Below are 22,256 nucleotides of genomic sequence, written 5' to 3'. Positions count from 1 at the left end.
TGGGTGGGGGAAAGGGCTGCGCGAGAGGCAGGGGGGGGAGAGAGGGGATGGGGCAGAGATAGGGGAGGGGAGGAGAGAGGGGTAGAGATGGGAGGAGGGAGGAATTGCACCATTGCACCTCGGTACACCCATTGGACAATGGGGGGGGGGGAGAAAGCATTGGGGCAGAGACAGGGGGAGAGAGAGGAGGTGGAGCAGAGATGGGGGGGGTGGAGATGGGAGGAGCGGGGGAATTGACACGGGGAGAGAGAGGGATGGGGCAGAGATGGGGGGGTAGAGATGGTAGGAAGAGAGAATTGCACCTCGATACACCCATCAGACAATTGGGGGGGGGAGCAATGGGGATACACAAATTCAAGTGCTCCAGAGTGAGCGGGCGGGGGAAAGGGCTGTGCAAGAGACCAGGGGAGAGAGAGGGGGTGGGGCAGAGATTGGGGGGGGGGGGTAGAGATGGGAGGAGGGAGAAATTGCACCTCGGTACAGAGACGGGGAGCGATAGGGGGTGGAGTAGAGATAGGGGGGGGGAGCGGTAGAGATGGGGGGGGGGAATTGCACCTCCCTACGCCCATCCACACTGCTGACGGTAGAGGTTGAAAAGGAAACACAAATTCAAGTCATGACCCAAAGTGGTTGATGACATCTTTCCAATGATTGCTGAGTTTAAAACCGTCGTCTAGGTTGAAATTGTGTTTGTGTCTGTATATATGGATGGCTTCGTGAACTCATCTTTGTTGATAGCCAGTTGGCTTGCAAAGTACCATCGTCTTAGAGAAATCAATTTCATGTGAGCCAGCTGCATTAAAGTAATGATCAGCTATGGCAGAAGTTTTGGTCCTGCCGTGTTTCAGGTCTGCCTTGTGTTCACGAACACAGTCCGAGACATGTCGATTGGTTTCCCCAATGTAACTGCTGCCGCAGGTACAGCTTAGTTTGTAGATACCAGGATATTGCATGTCAGGAATCTTGTCCTTTACAGATGGGATCAGGTCACGAATTTTGTACACTGTTAAATCGAACCTGGATCTTGTGTTTTTTCAAGATTTTGGAAATCTTTTTGGTTATCCCTGCTATGTAAGGTAAGGTGACGGTTTTGATTATATCTTCAGATGGCTCCTTCCTCACGGTTGGGGTGATGGCTTTGTGGATTGTGAGTCAGAGTATCCATTCACCTTGAGAGCTTGGTGTACGTGTTTGAGTTCAGTGGTCAGGTGTTCATGGTCGGAGATACATTGAGCTCTATGGTGTAGAGTTTTGATGAGGGAATTCTTCTGGGATGGATGGTGGTGGGAATCAGGTTTTAGGTAAGCGTCAGTATGGGTAACTTTCCTGTAGACAGAGTGGCTCATTGAGCCATCTGGTTTCCTTTTTATTAGGACATCCAAGAAAGGTAGCTTGCCAACCTTTTCTACCTCCATGGTGAATTTGATGGCTGGGTGAATGGAATTGATGTGGTTGAGAAATTGTTTCAGAGCCGGTCGGCCATGTGGCCAGATGACAAACGTGTCATCTACGTACCTCTTTCACAAGGACGGGCGTAGAGTGGATGCCTGGATGGCGTCCGTCTCAAATTTTTCCATGAAAATGTTGGCCACAGCCGGAGATAAGGGAGAACCCATTGGGGTGCCCTCAGTTTGTTTGTAGAATGTTCCATTCCAAGTGAAGTATGTATTTGTGAGGCAGTGTCTCACCAACTTCATTCGTATGATAAGCACTTGTCATAAATTGCCAGTTTGCTGTACAAATAGTAATATCTAGACCAATAACCATAACATGTTTAGGAGCTAACGAGGTATAACAGTCGGCACATTGGACTTGCAATCCAGAGGATGACGGTTCCATTCAGTCTCCCACCACAGCAATTGAAGTGATCGTGCAAATTTTTTAAGTCCCTCCCCCCACCGCCTCTGTCCACTCAGCAGTATAATTGCTACTCCCACAACTAGTCAATCGGCAGATTGCGTGTGGTGGGGTCTAGTGTAGCCACACTCACGTTTTCCAACATATCAGGTGATTGTGCAAGAGCAAATTAAGAGCTTTAGAGCTCCGTGAGCTTTCCTGGGTATGCACGCTACAAATAAATTACATGTTTTATTGCAGGTAACAACTTCATCTGGTAACGGATTTGGTGACAAGACCCTCGCGTCGAGTGGGCCCATCATCTCGGACATCACGGACATGTCTCACAGCAGCCCCTCAGCTGGCGGCTCCGACTACGAGGAGTATACGTGAGGGCTTGCACAGACCCATTATTATTCACAATCATTCAGCTTATTGCACTTCTTTAATTAATCTTATTGCATTTTAGTACCTTTCAGCTTTGGGATGTTTGGCCAATGCTGGTTTAATGGAATGTGTTTCATAGCTATTGGAGGAAACCAGAGAACCCGGAAGAAACCAATGAAGGGGAAGAAAAAACAAACTACACACAGAAAGGCACTAGCGTTGGGAATCGAACACAGGCCTTTCTTGCTGCTGCCCGATTGGCTGAACCAATTTTGAAGGGCTGCGGTGGCAATCATGCTTGGAGACTTTGACCACAATCGTGGTAACTCTGCATTCCTCCCAAAGGTAAAAACACACGCAGTGTAACTAGCCAAACATCCCAATGCTGAACAATAAAGTTACTCAGTTGCGATTGCCCACAGCAACTTAATCTCTTCCTGTGAAAGTTGGCAGTACTCTCCTGAAAAAGCGAAAACAATAAAAATAAAATGTGGTTATCTAGTCAGAAAGACAAAAAGGAATCCATACTCTTTGGTTCTTTCGGTAAAGTCACGTAGGTAGAAAAAGAATAGATCACGACGTTTCGATCGCAACACAAGCAATTGTCAGCAGTTTTTATTTGCTGTGATTGTCCCACCTGATGACGATTGCTTGTGTTTCGATCTATTATTTTTCTACCTACGTGACTTTACCGAAAGAACCAAAGAGTATGGATTCCTGCAGTCACGAAAGCTTCAAATCAAGACAAAAAGGAATGATTGTTTTGTTGCAGACCGGTCATCATTAAGGAGGAGCCCCACAGCCCAAACCTGGTGCTAGGCCCTGACGACTTGCTGCCCTTGGAGCCGCAGGATGAGGTCGCCGAGATTCCGCTGGGCTCCACCGAGGCGGTGTGCAGCGGCCTGCTGTCCCCGTCGTCCCTCATCGACACCATCTTGGAAGAAGACAGCGGTGGTGACGGCGGCGATGATGGCTGCGGTGACGGCAAGCCGGTCACCTTGCCCCTTCCAGAGCAAGTGCTCCCGCCGGCCAATCCAAACGCTGCCACCGATGAGAAGTGTCTCAGCGTCGCCTGCTTGGACAGGTATTGGCTTTGCTGCGTTCACTCGCTGCACGACTCGGTGCTGGAAGTGTGCTCTTGCTTTGTTGCCTTTCGTGGTAAACTACAATGGGGATGAATGGCGGTGGTGCAATGGAAGCAATCACGCCTCGCAGCAAGAGAGACCTGGCTTCGATTTCCGACTCGGTCGCCTTTCTGTGTGGAGTTTGTATGTGCTCCTTTTTATGCAGGGGTTTCCTCTATTTTCTCTGGTTTCCTCTCATAGTTAATGGATGGTATGCTTTATCGTTTTCTAAGGTAATATTGCTGTGGAGTCTGGTCCATCACTATCTTGCCTGAACATCTTCAGCAATAATAGTCTGAGAATAGAGAATATTAAGAAAATTTTACAAAATTCATAATTTATTTTTGGGTTAGGCCCCATAACGGTCTGACGAAATATACCACCCAACACAGCCTCCTCCCCCCCCCCCTTCTCTCCCCCCCTACTGCCGAGGCCTACTATATAACCTCGTGCCACGGCAGATCTCTCGCCTACTTCAGCAGTTTGTTTCTTGTTGTGGTTGTCCCACCTGATGACGATTGCTTGTGTTGCGATCGAAACGTCGTGATCTATTATTTTTCTACCTACGTGACTTTACCGAAAGATCCAAAAAGTATGAATTATTTGAATTACATACTGGATTTTTACTTTAACTTCCGGGATTTTATCCTGTTGGTGTTTGACGTAGTTTCAAATTAAACATTGTGTATAATTGCTACATTATATTCGATGTTCTTCGGTCAGCTGAAATAATCCGAAATGGCACGTTAAACGCTTATAAACGTGACAGAATCTAAATATATTTATTTAGACTAGAGGAATCCGATGAGCTATTAAGCTCTTTTTCACAGATGTCCAGTAGGGGTGGGTAAGAAAAAAAATTGTTTGGCTGTGCTGCGTGGTGAAGGGTTCTTTCTGGCACAGATTTGGTCAGATCGTTTTGTGGCCCAACCCAAAAATCAATTATGAATCATAATATTAGCTGCAAAAACCAATGTGTTAAACTAACATTTGAAATACTTGCGCATTTTAACTTTCAAGAGTGGTGTAACTCTGATGTTGGGACTCTGGCTAGCCACTGGCTGTGTGCTCATGGGAGTTTTAACCACAGGCAATAATGCAAGGCCTGCTGCATCCCACCACCACCATCAGCAGCCATTCAAATGTACATCTTGTTATACATGCCCCCCCTGGCGCAACAGTTGAAATGATAGGGCAGGTTTATTTATTCGTCAGTCTCCGACACGCTCCGACTCCTTACATATGACTCGGTTCTGTGCTGGGCACCCAGAAACCAAACACATTGATTCGTTATTTTACAGTACCAGAGTGGATGGGGGGAAGCCCCCACCACTGACCCCTCTGCCTCAGTGTTTTAGTTTCAGGGCTGAGGCCCAGTGATCTATTGAGTTCCCGCTAAAATAAGTTAGTGTACAGGTTTATAGACCCATCTAATTCATTTGAGGCTTCCTGTAGGCTTGCATTGGAATTCAAGGCTGTAGTGACCAGTATAGCTGCATAGAAGGTTAAAAGTTGACTTTGTTCATGCTGCTGCTGGGCCATGGACCAAAATTGATGTTTTAGCATAGCCGTGAGTTGAACAGGTGTGGAGAGTGTGGGGCAGCTCTTAAAAAGAACATTCCACACACAAATAAACATTCCACACACAAATAAGGGCCTGGGTTAAATCCCTGACTCGGCCACCTTTCTGTGTGGAGTTTTTATGAGCCCTGTTTTTTTGGGTTTCCTTCGGGTTCTCTGGTTTCTTCATATAGCTGAAAAACATGCAATTTAACTAGTATTGGCAAAACATCCTCATGCTGAAATGTTACCTGCAAATCAATTGGGATTACACAGAGCAACATCGCCCCTATTGAAAAAGTTTGGAGTCTCCTGAAAAAGAGTATTGAGACTCAGTGAGGCTTTACTGGGAAAAGGTTGGATTTGAGGTCAGATTAGCATGGTTGGCTAGAAACGTATGTATGTTAAACTTCTTTTGCACCGTACATAGCCAACTGTGCTAATTGGAGGTACTGAGGAAGGACAACAAATTAAAGACAAAAAGCAGTTCTAAATAAATTCGTTTTCAATCTAGATTTAAAGTGCATAGCTCCAATGGCTTCCTGATAAATACAGTGCGAAAGAAGTTCAACATACATACGTATAGAAAATGACAGTAACACGGTGCACAAATCTTGCACTGGGTGGGCGCGGTGAATTGGTCAGGGCGGATGTGTGACAATTTGATATGCGTTGTGTGCATAACTCTGTTGCGGCTTGCTGCTCAAGAGCCATGTCTTATCAGAATCAGAAAGGGTTTTATTCGCCATGTAAGTTCACACCGACACGGAATTTACTTTGGCAGGATGGTGCATACATTCAACATATAGGAATCTAAAATCTTAAATAAGTTTTAAACAAGTCTTACTATAATAAGGGTTAAAAGTTTAACACCAAGGGGCTGAAGTATATAAAATTAAATAAATATCGAATATTAAATAGCTTTAAGATATAATTTAAAAATAAAAAATACAAATAGGGTAACATAGTTAATATCGGCAAGGTGTCGTTATGTAGATCAAATGTTAAAAACAGTGTTAGCCCTTGGCCTTGTTTAACAGGCCAGCAGCAGATGGGAAGAAACTGTTTTTATGGCGTGAGGTTTTCGTCCTGATGGACCGAAGCCTTCTGCCGGAGGGGAGTAGCTGAAACAGAGTGTCCAGGGTGGGAGAAATCGGCCATAATCTTTATAATCTTTATTCGTCTGCACTGAGTGACGCTGGGTCATTGACAACTTTCCCGCATTTATTTTACAATGTTCCCTTTCACACTGCTCACAACCTCCCATTATAATGCAGTCCCCATCTCTGGCCTGTCTCTGACGTGCCCTTTGGCACACATGCCCCTTTGGTGATGCCAGCTCATTCATATATGGTCTCCGTTGAGAGGGGAAGTAGGGTTTCTGTATTCCAGTCTTCATGTGTGATCATATAACTGTTTTTCACAGATGTAAGTTGTTATGGGTGGCAGGGTGATGCAGTGGAAACACTCATGGCTCACAAAAAAACGGACCTGGGTTTGATTTCTGCCGTCGGGCTCCTTTCTAAGTGTAAATTGGTTTGTTTTGTCCCTGTTCTGCAGGGTGTGTGAGTGGAGTTTGGATGTTTTCCCCCTCTTCTCCATGAGTTTTCTCCCGAGGTCTCCATTTTCATTCCATAGCTCAAACACATACAATGTCACAGGTATTGGCCAAACATCACATTGCTTAAAAATGACCTGCAAATTAGTCAATTGGGATTACACACAGCAGCAGAGTTGTTATCCAAAACTCAACAGGACCCTCCTAAATCCATAATAGAGGTTTATTTGGGTTAGATCGCATACATACAGTGGTGGAAAAAAGTATTTGATCCCCTGCTGATTCGGAATGTTTGCCCACTGACAAAGAAATGATCAGTCTATAATTTTAATGGTAGGTTTATTTGAACAGTGAGAGACAGAATAACAACAACAAAATTCAAAAAAACGCATGTCAAAAATGTTATAAATTGATTTGCATTTTAATGAGGGAAATAAGTATTTGACCCCTCTGCAAAACATGACTTAGTACTTGGTGGCAAAACCCTTGTTGGCAATCACAGAGGTCAGACGTTTCTTGTAGTTGGCCACCAGGTTTGCACACATCTCAGGAGGGATTTTGTCCCACTCCTCTTTGCAGATCTTCTCCAAGTCATTAAGGTTTCGAGGCTGACGTTTGGCAACTCGAACCTTCAGCTCCCTCCACAGATTTTCTATGGGATTAAGGTCTGGAGACTGGCTAGGCCACTCCAGGACCTTAATGTGCTTCTTCTTGAGCTACTCCTTTGTTGCCTTGGCCGTGTGTTTTGGGTCATTGTCATGCTGGAATACCTATCCACGACCCATTTTGAATGCCCTGGCTGAGGGAAGGAGGTTCTCACCCAAGATTTGACGGTACATGGCCCCATCCATCGTCCCTTTGATGCGGTGAAGTTGTCCTGTCCCCAGAGCAGAAAAACACCCCCAAAGCATAATGTTTCCACATCCATGTTTGACGGTGGGGATGGTGTTCTTGGGGTCATAGGCAGCATTCCTCCTCCTCCAAACACGGCGAGTTGAGTTGATGCCAAAGAGCTCCATTTTGGTCTCATCTGACCACAACACTTTCACCCAGTTATCCTCTGAATCATTCAGATGTTCATTGGCAAACTTCAGACGGGCATGTATATGTGCTTTCTTGAGCAGAGGGACCTTGCGGGCACTGCAGGATTTCAGTCCTTCACGGTGTAGTGTGTTACCAATTGTTTTCTTGGTGACTATGGTCCCAGCTGCCTTGAGATCATTGACAAGATCCTCCCGTGTAGTTCTGGGCTGATTCCTCACCGTTCTCATGATCATTGCACCTCCACCAGGTGAGATCTTGCATGGAGCCCCAGGCCGAGGGAGATTGACAGTTCTTTTGTGTTTCTTCCATTTTCTAATAATCGCACCAACTGTTGTCACCTCACCAAGCTGCTTGGCAATGGTCTTGTAGCCCATTCCAGCCTTGTGTAGGTCTACAGTCTTGTCCCTGACATCCTTGGAGAGCTCTTTGGTCTTGGCCATGGTGGAGAGTTTGGAATCTGATTGATTGATTGATTGCTTCTGTGGACAGGTGTCTTTTATACAGGTAACAAGCTGAGATTAGGAGCACTCCCTTAAAGAGTGTGCTCCTAATCTCAGCTCGTTACCTGTGTAAAAGACACCTGGGAGCCAGAAATCTTTCTGATTGAGAGGGGGTCAAATACTTATTTCCCTCATTAAAATGCAAATCAATTTATATCATTTTTGACATGCGTTTTTCTGGATTTTGTTGTTGTTATTCTGTCTCTCACTGTTCAAATAAACCTACCATTAAAATTATAGACTGATCATTTCTTTGTCAGTGGGCAAACGTGCAAAATCAGCAGGGGATCAAATACTTTTTTCCCTCACTGTATAATAGTGTCATTAAACCCGCCACCACCCAACAGCCAATTAGTAAGGGTTTTCACGTAAACAAAACATGCCAATTCATAACTAGTACAGCACACTGGTGTGTTGTAAATTAAACCCCCACCACATTTACAATTCAAGTGTGACTTTTTGCCAGTAATTACAACTAGCATCATCCAAAGTTGTGGAGAAATCCTCTTGTTTCAGTTTAATGACACATTTATATTTACGCGATCTAACCCAAAAAAACCTTTATGGATAATATTGGTCGCGCAAGCCTACGTGTTAAACAGTCTTGGGACTCAGTGAGATTTTCCTAGGTAAACGAGCGTAGTAATAATGATATGTCATCTAGAGACCGACTGAGAAACACAAGCACGAAAAATATATTAAAAACAGTTATGGTGTGACCTGAACAAACTGAAATATATGATGTCTCATCACATTCTCAATATTTGTACATTACAGTGTTGCATATTTCTGAATGTTTAGTTTAACATCGTATGTTATGAGTGAAACGATGGACTTGCTTAAACAACACTAAGTATTCTAAACATTTTGGCTTCGTAAACAGTTACAGATATATTAAATGTTACTGTAGTTTATTGATTGAAGAAACATTACATGTAAACCTCGCTGAATGCGAGGGTTATGTTCCTGGAAAACGCCGTGCTGGGCAAAATCGCATTTGACATACAGACCTCGTGGATAAAATATGATTGTGTCCTTGGATCCAAAATCAATACCCCCCTCCCTCTTTAACGAATTCTACATGATTTTTCCCCACTTGGTATCGTGTACAAATGAAAGCAAATACATAATGCAGGTAGATAGAAAAATATATATTAAGATATAGAATAAAATAAAATAATTTTAACTGATCATTATTTATAACCTACTAGCGGTAAGTACCCGCGTTGCGCGGGCAAAAAAGACACACACACACATTGACTTACACACAGACATCGACCCACAAACATACAAACACATCGACTTACACAAACACACATTTGGACTCACACATATCGACTAAGACACACACACATGGACTTACACACAAACATGGAACAACACAACAACAACCGCCATTCGCCACTAAGTGGCGTTGACATTACTACGACGCTTGTGCCAGGCTATGTGCACCTTGAGGCCACGTGAAGTGTCGAACGCCCGCTGGCCGGAGGTCACGGGGCATACCCAGGTGCCACGGGTCGACTGACTGAGATGACTGGCTGATGCACCACCTGTGCCCCCTACTGTGCCAACCTGCTGTGCTTTAGCTACCCGGCGCTCCGCTCGTTGTTGTGAGCGTCGCTCCTGCCTCCGTTGTTGTTGGAGGGCGACTGCGTCCAATTGCCCAGTAGCGTCCTTCACGGGCCTCCTCCACAGAGGCCGATCTTGACACCGCTGGTACCAGTCATCGGCAAGTCCACTCAGCTCCACGTCCTCCTGTGCCACATCACTCCATCTCTTCTCTAGCCCGTGCCGCGCCCGTTTAGCCCCCTCGATCTGGCCGAACAAAAGCTGTTTAGGCATGCGGTGGCTGGGCATGCGGGCTACATGACCCAGCCATCGCAACCTTGCCCGCCGGACGAGCTCACCGATGGGACCTTGCCCAGATCTTTCAAGGATTTGTGAGCTCCTCACACAGTCCAGTCTGGTTAAACCCAGGATGGATCGTAGGCAGGCCAGCTTAAATGTTTATAACCGGCGAAGATGTTCCATTAGGGGGGTCCACGTTTCGCAGGCAGAGAGAAGGGAGGGAATGACCGTGGCCGAGAAGACCTGAAGCTTAGTGCGGAGCGACAGACAAGGTAGCTTCCACACAGCGTTACGCAACCGATGAAAAGATATTGCCGCTCGACTGATTCGGAGTGAGACCTCTGCTGTTAAACTGGGGCCGGTCATAAGCACACTGCCCAGGTATGGGAAACTCTCCACTCTCTCCACAACTGCCTCATCACCGATTCGGAGTTGTAGGGGTGGAGTGTTCGATGGTACAAAATACCCAGGCAGGTGCTTAGTTTTGGTGGGGCTGATGGTAAGGCCCCATCTCTTAGTGGCACGCTCCAGTCTCAGCAGCAGCATCTCCAACTCCTCCTCTGAATGAGCAGCTATTACCAAATCATCAGCATACATAACGTGGTTGAGCAATAGGGAGCCATCCCTTGACCGCACCCGGGCATCGATCAGCCTCCCATTATATCTGTACCATATGAAGATTCCCCCGGTACAGCTATTGAAGGCTTCACGAACTACGTGGTTAAAATAGATGTTAAATAATGTGGGAGCCAGAGGACATCCCTGTACCACACACATCGACTCACACACACAGACACATCTACTTGCACATTGACTTACAAACACAGCAACTCACACACGCACATGGACTTACACACACATACATCGACTTACACACACATACATCGACTCACACACATAGATTTACATGCACACAACGTATTTTTACTTTCACTAACACACTCACACATCGACTCACACACACATCGACTGACACACACATATCGACTCACGCATGGACTCACAGACACATCGACTTCCACACACATAGACGCAGACACGCACATCGACTCACACGCACACATGGACTTAGACACTCACATTATTATTATTTGAAAAATGACTAACTTGATTTTTAAATATTAGTTTAAACACACCACGCACACACATTGACTAACACACACACATCGACTGACACACACATGGACTGACACACACACATATCGACTCACGCAAACACACATCGACCTGCACACACACCCATCGACTTATACACACACACACGGACGTACACACACGCACATCGACGCACACATAAACACATCGACTTCCACACACACACATCGACTGACACACATCGACTCACATACACAAGGACTTGGACACACACAATTTTAATATTTACCAACTTAATTTTGAAATATTAGTTGCCTACACACAAACATTATTTAAATATTACCAAAACGCTTTTTAAAATATTAGTTTTCTATTTACGTGAGTTTAGCGAAAGAAGCAAGAAAATTTTACTTAACATTGCTGCGATGAGGCCTAGTCCCGTGCAGAGCCCCCGGCCTCGCCTAGATTGCCCAGCCGGCCGAGGTGCCACCTTGGCAGGCTGGGGGCTGGGCCGCTACCTCCCCACCATCACCTAGCCCGCGCTACAATAATGCTATCGAAGCGCTATAATATTAGCATCTACCGACCCTATAGTAGTAAGTGCACACATTGGGGTGGGGGGGGGGAGAAGAGGACATGACACTTTGATGAATTTACCTCAGCGTTGTGTGTTTTTTTTTGCATTTTGAACGCGAATTAGAAATCCCCCCCCTCCACCGATGACGCGTGTGCGTTGCTAATGGCAACCCCCGGGCAGCTTTTGTGCTCGCGGAGTGACGCGAGAAAAGAATTAAATAATAAATAGCGCTTTATTGCTTATTTAACTACAGTTAAACCTTGGATTGCGAGTTACTTGGTCTGCAAATTTTTTAAATAAATATTAATTTGATAAACGAGCGAGGGTCTTGCAATACGAGTAGTACGTATACACTTTGTCTGCCGAGCGTCACATGATCACGACTGATATACAATGATATGCTTTGATATACGAGTGCTTTGGATTGCAAACACATTTCTGGAACGAATTATGCTCGCAATCCAAGGTTTTACTGTACTTTCAAGTTGACGGATGGGAAAACGGAATAGCGCTGGTTCACCATGGGGCTTATGGTGTTGTAACTGGCTACTTTTTGTAAACGTAAACCCCACGGTTTGCGAGCCAAATCCTTCGCAAGTTGCTTCTACACACAGACAGAGAGACACACAGACAGACAAAAAAATTACGTTTATAGGTAAGATGATGAATGATGATTGTGAAGATGTAGCTTGACACGCTCACGCACCACGGAAATGTTCACACATTGCCGCATGCATCTCGATTCAGTGTTAGGGGCGATCGTTGGGCGTGAGTGCATTAAGCAGGAGAAATGATGGAGACGGTGGTTTGGTGTTTGAGGTGAAATTTTTTAAAAGTATAAATACACAAATGGAGAGTGACTCGGCAACCTTCATTACAAAGATGATGTTGTTGGGGGTATTGAAGGGGGTCACAGGGTTGAGAGGCCCTCTTCAGGTTAAATTGCAGACCAGTGGGAGCATTTAGGAGGAAAGGGTAAGCTACCTGGAGAGCTTCTAGGTGTACAGTACGTGAGGCTGAGTGATTTGACGATGGTGGCAGTGGGGCTGACTGACGTAGCGTGCCAGTGGTGAGGTCTGCCTTCGAAAAATACGTAGCGATGGACTTTTTTCTGCAGTAAAGACAGTACTTTACAGTTCAATCAGACCACGCAGCATATACAGTACAGGACTGTGCACTGCTTTTCGATGCTAAGATAAGAATATTAGTGTCAAACCCTGTAAAGCCGAAACAGGCGTTCGGTAAAAAAAACACGTTCGGCGAGATTTTCTTGTACTTTGGATTTTGTCGCTTGCTATATCTGTACTTGCGCTAGCCTCGCATTTGCACGGGATATAACTCAAGCGAAATGCAAGCGATGTGGATTAGTTGCTGTTTGTTCCTCATTAGTGCTTGCTGGCCTACTCTCAAAAACATAAACAACAATATGACAAATTAACAACATCAACACCAACAACGATTTGACATAAACAGTACCAGAATCAACCACATTAATCACATTAACATCAACAACAAGAATATTGTTTATGTCAATAACATTAAGACATGTCAATAACAATATCAAAACAATATCAATGTTAATATCACCAATACCATAATATAGGTTTTTTTTGGGTTAGTTCACGTAAATATAAATGTGTCGTTAAACCCGCCGCCACCCGACAGCCAACTAGTAAGGTTTGTCACGTAAACAGAACATGCCAATTCGTTACTAGTACAGCACACCCGTGTGTTGGAGAGTCAATCCACAACATTTACAATCTGAGTACGATGTTTCGCCAGTAATTACAACTAGCATCATCAGGCAACTGCCAGATTTGTGGAGAAATTCTGTTTTGTTCTTAAATAGAGAGATAGATGTGAATACGTCACATGTGAGCCCCTTACGTGCGAAGGCCAAAGGGGGGGGGGGGGGTTAATGAACGTACATAAATTACAATGGTTATCCATTACCGGTTGGGTTATTCATATGGTAATCAACGTACATTATGCATGCACGTTGTTCTTGTACATCCTGTCGTTTGTGTGCGTCAAAATAGCAGTAGCTGTTATTGTCTGCTCACAGGTAATCACCATGGACGTATGGTGACTTGTATAGACATGCAGTTAAACATTGTATTTACTTAATGATTCGCTTCCAGCACCACTAAGCTTGTAGCTATCTGAAAGGTTAAAATTAATTTTATTTCTCTAAATTTCGATAGATTCTATAATAAGTCTTGGCCAGTAGTAACTAGTTTTGCACAGGACTTCAACATCAAAATCAATTGAGTGTCCTTGTTGGCACACATGTTCTGCCACCACCAACAGTTGTGTTTGGGAGTTTAATATTCCTTTGGTGTTCCTCAAAAACGCTAAGACGCCTATTAGCGACATCACTAAGGATGAGCACTTTGAGCTTTCTCAATTAAAAAGAGAGATGACATCGTCATTCTCTCAGCCGACAAGGGCAATGCCACAGTCATCATGGACAAAACCACCGACAACAAAATTCAGGACCTACTTAATGATGGTAGCTATATACAAATGAAAAGAGATCCCACCAATAGCCTTGTTACGAAAACCAACAAATATCATCACCGATTCGACATCTTTAATCGAACCAACCAAGCGGTTTTCCTTAAAACCCTCTGCTGCTAGACCACCCATTGACTCTCACCCACCTACAAACTGGCCCGATTTTTGCCTGAGATCTTACAACCATTCACTGGCAAGACTACCTCAGCTCTGCTTAACCCAACTCACTTGGTATCGTCAATTAAGGACATCTCACCCTCTCCAGGTGATTTGCTCGTTAGTTTCGATGTGGTCTCTTTGTTTACCAAAGTTCCTGTGCTTGACACCATTGCAATCATTGAAGATTTGGTCCAACAAGGACTGAATGGTGATGTACCGGCCCTGGTGAGACACTGCCTCACCAACACTTCACCTGGAATGAAACATTCTACAAACAAGTTGTAGCCAATGTTTTAATGGAAAAAAATTGAGACAGATGCCATCCAGGCATCCACTCTACGTCCGTCCTTGTGGAAGAGGTACGTAGATGACACGTTCGTCATCTGGCCACATGGCCGACCAACTCTGAACCAATTCCTCAACCACATCAATTCCATACACCCAGCCATCAAATTTACTGTGGAGGTGGAAAAGGATAGCAAGCTACCATTCTTGGATGTTTTAATCGAAAATAGACCAGATGGCTCAATGGGACACTGTCTACAGGAAAGCCACCCATACGGATGCCTATCTAAAACCTGACTCCCACCACCATCCATCCCAGACGAATTCCCTCATCAAAACTCTACACCATAGAGCTCGAAGTATTTCCGACCATCACCTAGCCAGTGAACTGGAACATGTATACCAAGCTCTCAAGATGAATGGATATTCAGACTACACAATACGCAAAGCTATCACCGCAACTGTTAAGAAAGAACCATCTGAGGACCCAATAAAAACCATCACCTTGCCATACAGTGCAGGGGTCACCAAAAAGGTTTCCAAAATCATGAGCAAACACAAGATCCAGGTTCGATTTAACACAGTACATAAAGTCACGTAGATAAAATAAAAGAATAAATTGATCAAATAAAATAACACAATAAAATTCTCACGACGTTTCGGCCACAACACAAGCGGCCTTCATCAGGTGAAGGGACGAGACTGTCTGGAGGACAGCGCTGGAGGGCTTCATTAGCGCTGTCCTCCAGACAGTCTCGTCCCTTCACCTGATGAAGGCCGCTTGTGTTGTGGCCGAAACGTCGTGAGAATTTTATTGTGTTATTTTATCAATTTATTCTTTTATTCTCATTCTACGTGACTTTACCGAAAGAACCAAAGAAGATGAATCCTTGCAGTCACGAAAGCTTTAAATCGAAATTTAAATCGAAAAATAAAATGAATTAAATCCTGAAGACGGAAGCTTGTGTTGCCTCCGAAACATCGTGTTTTAATTTAGTTGTTTTCATTTATTTTATTTTACCTACGTGACTTTACCGAAAAAACCAAAGAGTATGAATCCTTGCGGTCACGAAAGCTTCAAATACAGTACATAAAATTCGTGATCTGATCCCATCTGTGAAGGATGTGATCCCGGACATGCAGTACCCCGGCGTCTACAAACTAAGCTGTGTCTGCGGCAGTAGTTACATTGGGGAAACTAAGCGACATGTCTCAGACCGTTCGTGAACATAAGGCAGATCTGAAACACGGTAGGACCAATTGGTGTAAAACCCAGCACCGTCGCAGTCGCTGTCCACCACTCACATTAACATTTGCTGCCCCGCCCATGCTGCTGACATTTGGGCTACGCCCATTTCAAACCTTTATAAACAGTTGCCTTTAGAAGCTAACCCCCTTTTCCTGATGACGACCGCTTGTGACTTTACCGAAAGACCCAAAGAATATGTTAATTTAGTCTCATGCTAATCATTCGTCCTGTCTGACCAACATACCAATTACCACAAGGTCAATGAATCCAGTACACACCTTCTGTTGATAACTTCGGTAATACATCTTCAGTACCAAATATTAGTTTCTGTATTTTATGTCCCGTGCCAAATCTGTTTTTCAAAAATCTGCCTCGTTTATCAGTTACTTGGTCCGTTTCAACGCCTGTGCTATTTGATTTGGTTTTGGCATTCAGTGCCCTGTTGATTTGTGCATCATTGTATTTTTAACGACACATTTTTCTTTAACGACACATTTATATTTACGCAATCTAACCCAAAAAAACTCTGTATTATGGATAATATTTGTCGCGAAAGCCTATGTGTTAAAATCACCAACACCACTTGTATAAATGTTACCAACACAGCTGTAAAACTATTTTACAACCACAGCTCAGAACACAATGCAACCACAACCATTATAAGAACCATATCCACAACCATAATTATTACATAACCACTACCACCACAAAATAATAACAACAGCTGCAATATTCTTGGTTCTTTCGGTAAAGTCACGTAGAAGGGAAACAATAAAATAGTAAACATATAAAACAATACAATTATCACGAAGTTTCGACTGCAACACAAGCAATCATCATCAGGTGTGAAAACCAGACCACATATGGTTCTTATAATGTTTCTCTTCTACGTGACTTTACCGAAAGAACCAAGAATATGAATCCCTGCAGTCACGAAAGCTTTAAATCAAAATTTAACAGCTGCAATGTAACCATAACCGCCACAATATAATCACAACCATAACTACCTCATGTATTGACCCTAAAATCTGGACAATTCCCACTGAGCCCAACCAAGGGGGGGGGGGGGGGGGGTGGATGGTGAGTAGACATGTGCGTTGACAAATCCATACATTTATTGTTTCAGCAGGGACATTTACAACAATGTTTTATATATTCGCACACTTATTACACAATTTCCCGGGAATGACCTCGGCAAGAGATTATTTTGTTTTATGCATGTTTCCCTCCCTTGTAGCGAGCATTTGGGAAATCCAGAACGTGACGGATGGACACTTGTACATCAAATATCGATCACTCTTTAAATTGTATTGTGTATATTTGTGTTTAATTGTGTTTATGTACAGTACATATAAGTACATTCACTCTGACATTGGTATTGGCCAAGCTTTAAAATGCTGAAAGATTACCTGCAATTACTCAATTTGGATAGCACAAAGCAACCTCATCCACCGACTGCAAAAACTTGGCAGGACCCTCTTGAGAAAAATTTTGACAAGTGCAATAATAATGATAAAAGCATAAAACAACACTTTTGAAATATATTGTGTAGAACTCGGGTGTAGTTTGGGGAATAGATTTGTAATTTTAAAGGTGGCTTTAGTCCAGGCCTTCCCCTCCCCAATGCCTGCCCCTGTGCGTGCCTGTGCGCCGGTCCATGACTTGCCCCGGCATCTTGTAGGAGTAACGCCTTCCGTTTTTTCCCCCCATTGTGTCTTTTCAGTGCCGTGCAAGCCCAGCTGCTTCATGATGCCAGTAGGGTCATGTCCTCTGGTCAATCCTCTCCCTCCTCCTTTTACACAGGGTCAGAGCAAACACCCCTCCTTGCCTCCGACTTCCCCTATGCCCTCCAGTCCTGTGTGCACTGTCTCCATCGCTTGTGTTCACTACCTGTCCCGTTCTCACGCTTGCCTCCTACACGGCCTGAGCTTAGTTGGTAAACTGTGGAAACAAATCAGGTATTGCGTCCATTTCAGAATTGCAGCAAATTGTCAACATCAACATTGACAGTGGTAACACTTGGACCACACAGCAAGAAGAGCCTGGGTTTGATTCCCGACTTGGCCACCTTTCTGTGTGGAGTTTGTATTTCTCCCCCTGTACTGCATGAGTTTCCTCTGGGTTTGCCGGTTTCCCCCCATAGCTAAAAAGAAAAAAAAAACTTACAATCTAATCGGTCAAACATCCCCATGCTGAACTGATTGCCTGCAAATCTCAATTGGGAATACACACAGCAACATCTCCCCCCTACTGCAAAAACCTGGCAGGATCCTCTTGCAAAAAGTCTTGAGACTTGTGAAGGCTTTCCTGGTTAAACAAGCACAATAATAAAAATGCGTTACAGCTGTCCCCAAGGAGCGCACGGGAACTTCTGCAACTTTTTTTCTGAACTCAACGGTGTTGAAAATGCAATGGTCATATCAGTTGTAAATTTATCATTGAATTCAGTTGTGCTCAACAATATTCTACCGCGCTTGTGTATGTGTGTGTATAAATGTATAGTATGTGGGCAGCGGTGACCCATGGATTCCCAGAAGCCCAGTAATTCAAATGCTCGAACTGTGACAGCAGTATCCCTCTGCAGTATTGTGACATGAGCTGGTGGTTTTCTTAAAGAATGGAGCATCACAGTTTTGTTTTCATGAGGCAAATGAATGGTCTGTCATTTTACTTACTGCCAAGCAATTCATGCATCATCACATTTAGCCACCTGTCATTTTGAATTGCGAGTGTTGACTCAATGCATAAACCCGATTACAAAGCAAGCATAGGAGGTTAGAAGCTGCATTTTAGTAGCAAATTGCAGATTATCAGTAATGTTTGGAATATATTTTTACATCCTTGAATAATTAATAGTTGTTTTTTTGGTAGGGCCATGTAATGATCTGACTAAATCTGTGACATTAAGAGCCTTCTATCACCCAACACAGGAAAACAAATTAATTGTCATGTGTACTGGCCAATTGTTCTTGTCTAAGCTCACACGGTGTATCTAATTGCTACATTTGATTTCGAGGAATGTTCTTCAACTAACTGGCGAGGTGGAACCATAATAACTGGTACGTTGTTCAATGCGTGTACACCGTGTGACATTCGTTAGTTCCTGTGGCGGGTGGTCGAGGGTTCCTAGCGGCAGAGTTGTGTGTCGAACCCGGTCAAGAGTCTGCTTTTACTGAATTAATACTGCTGAAATTATGCAATTCCAGAAGGCTGTTAAGCCAATGGATTGAGCAAAAAATACTTCCATTGTTTACGCGGAGAGACAGATATGTGACGGAAACATACTGCCTGCTTGTCATGTGGTCAGGGAATTTCTTGGTCTCACTAAAAAATCTATGAATAATAATATTGGCTGTGAAAACGTACAATGTTAAGCTAAGTTCAAGGATACGGAGGCTATTGCAACATTAACTAGTCAGAGAAGGGACAAGGAGAGGAAATTCCCTGTTTCCAAGAGAGGCCTGAATAAAAGAAAAGGAGGTGACATTGACGCCATAAAATTCAGTGCTTGAACCAATTGTAATGGTGTAGCCATGTTCTGCTGATGATGTTGAATTCTCATTTCTGTGTTTTTAGAGTGGTTGTGTTTGTAATGCGAGTTGGCGTTCTGTGCACGTTGCCATTGTATTTGTGCCCGAGGTCGCCTTTGAAAAGGTGCTCTCACCTGGTTATGAATATGTTTGTCTTTTTGGAGCTTCGATCATGCTAAGTGGTTGGTTAAGCTGTCAGTCTTCTTTGGCAGGTGACGAGTCCAAAATAACATGGTCTGATATATTTTAATGCATAATACGCACCATTTTATTTTGCTTGTTTACCCAGGAAAGCTTCACTCAAAATTATTTTTCAGAAGAGCCCTGCCTGTTTTTGTCAGTAGGGGGCGATGTTGCTCTGTGCAATCCCAGTTGAGTAATTTGCTGTGTCACGTTTCCAAATTGGTATAGCTGTACTATGTTGCCGGCATACAGTGGCCGCCTCATTTTGAATGATATTACGGGATCATTTAATGTCCACCGTGAAACAGACGGCACGAGTAATAGTATTTTACGGTTAATACACCTGCAGTACTAACAAGGGCTGCCTGCCGGATTTTAATACGCGAACCTCTGCGGCAAGCAGCGAACCGGCTACCGCTCTGCTACATTACCACCGCTACATAGCCAAGGTGTTCTACAGTTAAAACCTGAAGTAGTATAAGGTGCCAACGGCGCGATCTGTGAGGCGTCGCGGGGCACAACGTGCGGTGTGCGCGCGTGTGCTGCAGGGGGGAGTTCTCCGACCACCTGGAGACGATCGACGCGAGCCTGGACAACCTGCAGGCGCTGCTGTCAAGCCAGCAGCTGAGCTACGAGTCCCTCACTCTGCACGACGTACGAACTCAAGCGCACCACCCTCCACCCACACCGCTATCGTCGGCTTGCTCCACCTGCGGGCGGCACGGTGGTGGTGGCGGCGCAGGGCGGCTAACGCTCCTGCCTCACCAGCAACATTCTCAACTTGAGCACCTTTCTGCTTTCCTTGTTCTCTATGGGTTTTCCTTTGGGTTCACCGGTTTCCTGTAGGTAAAAAAACAATACAATGTAACTGGAATTGGCCAAAACATCCCAATGAAAATGTACTGCAAATTACTCAGTTGGGATTACACACAGCAGCATCATCACCCCCTGGTGCAGAAATTTGTCAGAACCCTCCTGAAAAAAAGTAATGAGATTCGGTAAGAGTCTCCAGGGTAAACAAGCATAAAAATGATAATATACTCACTCTAAAGGCTGTAGAGCCTCTCAAATCCTGTAAGCATTAACAGTATTAGATGGGTGAGCTCTTTATATGTAAGATGGGGGAAATGTGTTTCTCCAGCGGTCTCCAATTTTTAGAGCTGTGGTTAGCAGGGTTACTGGGCCCGTGGATTGTCATGGTCAAGCCTCACATGTTTGTTGTGGACAACCCAGCTGCACCAGAAGCTTATTTCAAAATTAAATTGATGGGAAACTGGCGTCTGCATCGATTGCGTGGACCGCTTCCCCATGGCCTTGCGGATCGCCGGTGGCCTACAGGCCGCAGGTTGGAAGCCACGATATATGTTGAACTTATTTCACACTGTACATTGCCAACCATGCTACTCGGACTTCCTTTAAGCTGTATTCCTTCTTCAAGGCTGTCGGTCTACACCTGTGATTTATTCATCATCTGCCATTTAAAATGTGTGCTGTACCCATTATCTGCTTTTCTGGGTCTCGATTAAGGGTGGCTCAAAGCTTGCACACAACGGCAATAACCACCAAGGCTCCACACACTGCCACCATCACGGCCACTACTAAACCCTTCTCAGTTGTTCCAGTCAAGGTTAACCGAGTATTTAATGTCTTCCTGTTTGTATGGACAGCTCTTCAGTTCTTCCCACCATGACCTGGGGCTTCCGGATTTCTATGGCAACCTCACCTCGGTGAGTCTAATGATAATGTCCTCCCTTACATCAGGACGTCACAACAAGCCACTTACATCACATTCCATCTCAACACATTTGAAAGAGCTTCTCCAGTGTCAGCTGTCCCAGTAAGCACAAAGTGAATCAGGACCTGGCCTCCAATCGGGCATTGGTCTGCCAATTGGGGGCGATAATTTATTTCTAATTCATCTCAATTGAATGATTTGTGGATACGTTTTAGACTTTGGCAATTTTGGACCATGACACTGGTACACAATGGTGTCCTTGCGAATGATGTCACAGGGTCTTTAACATCCGCTGAAAAGCAAACGGCGCGTAGTATTTTATGGTTAATGAACACCACAGTAATAACCAGGGCGGCCTGCCGGATTCGAATTAACGAACCTCTGCAGCAATCGGTGAACCGGCTGCCACTGGGTCACATCCCGGCCCCAGCTACATTAGATTGTCCAACATCCAATGACCAAATAGTGCTGAGAAGGATGCTAGCAGCAGATGTCTGGGTCAGTTTAACACGTAGGCTTTCGAGACCAATATTATTCATGCTGAATGTACTTACCAGCGAAACGTCGTACTCAGATTGTAAATGTTGTGGATTCACTCAACACACCGGTGGGCTCAAGTAGTAAGTATTTGGCGTTTTGTTTATGTGACAAATCCCTAACTGATTGGCTGTGTCGGTGGTGGAGGGTTTCAACACATTTACGCGATCTAACCCAAAAACCTTTATTATGAGATGACTGGGTTTCTGACACATTGGTTGTGCCACTTGCCCAGGAGCTCCTGAACAGCCCAGAGCAGAGGATACTAGAGCCCGACGTCTCTGACTCCAGTAAGTGTGCACCACGCAGGACCCAGCAGCAGCAAGTCACACACATGTGCACAATCAAAGACAAAGATCCCTCATATAGCCTTAACAGACTGTTGGGGCAAGTGCTGTTAGTGAGCGCCTATGAAGGTCAGGACAGCACACGAGGGGGTGGGTGGCCAGCACCACGCCTAGCCGCCTTTGTCTCCCCAGTGGCGATGGTTACACACCACACCAGGTACCCATTTGAGGCTCAGTCGACC

The 22,256-nt window shown here is 44.6% G+C and overlaps 1 protein-coding gene across 3 annotated transcripts in view; it reads left to right on the top strand.

The window, feature by feature from the left end:
- Positions 1-22,256, top strand: part of HSF1 (heat shock transcription factor 1) — a 65,350-nt gene that overhangs the window by 34,936 nt on the left and 8,158 nt on the right. For 2 of the 3 annotated variants that reach the window (XM_032974466.2, XM_032974468.2), the window contains exons 8-13: positions 2,098-2,225; positions 2,996-3,307; positions 17,466-17,546; positions 20,004-20,109; positions 21,123-21,182; positions 21,963-22,017. In XM_032974466.2, coding sequence (XP_032830357.2) covers positions 2,098-2,225; positions 2,996-3,307; positions 17,466-17,546; positions 20,004-20,109; positions 21,123-21,182; positions 21,963-22,017 — 742 coding nt within the window. The remainder of the gene's footprint in view (positions 1-2,097; positions 2,226-2,995; positions 3,308-17,465; positions 17,547-20,003; positions 20,110-21,122; positions 21,183-21,962; positions 22,018-22,256) is intronic. The other variant, XM_032974467.2, reaches the window with a different exon arrangement.

This window comes from Petromyzon marinus, chromosome 54 (assembly GCF_048934315.1).
Source record: "Petromyzon marinus isolate PM22_M1 ecotype Great Lakes invasive population chromosome 54, UKy_Petmar_22M1.pri1.0, whole genome shotgun sequence".
Lineage (NCBI taxonomy): Eukaryota > Metazoa > Chordata > Hyperoartia > Petromyzontiformes > Petromyzontidae > Petromyzon > Petromyzon marinus.
This window is presented reverse-complemented; position numbering and strand designations above follow the sequence as displayed.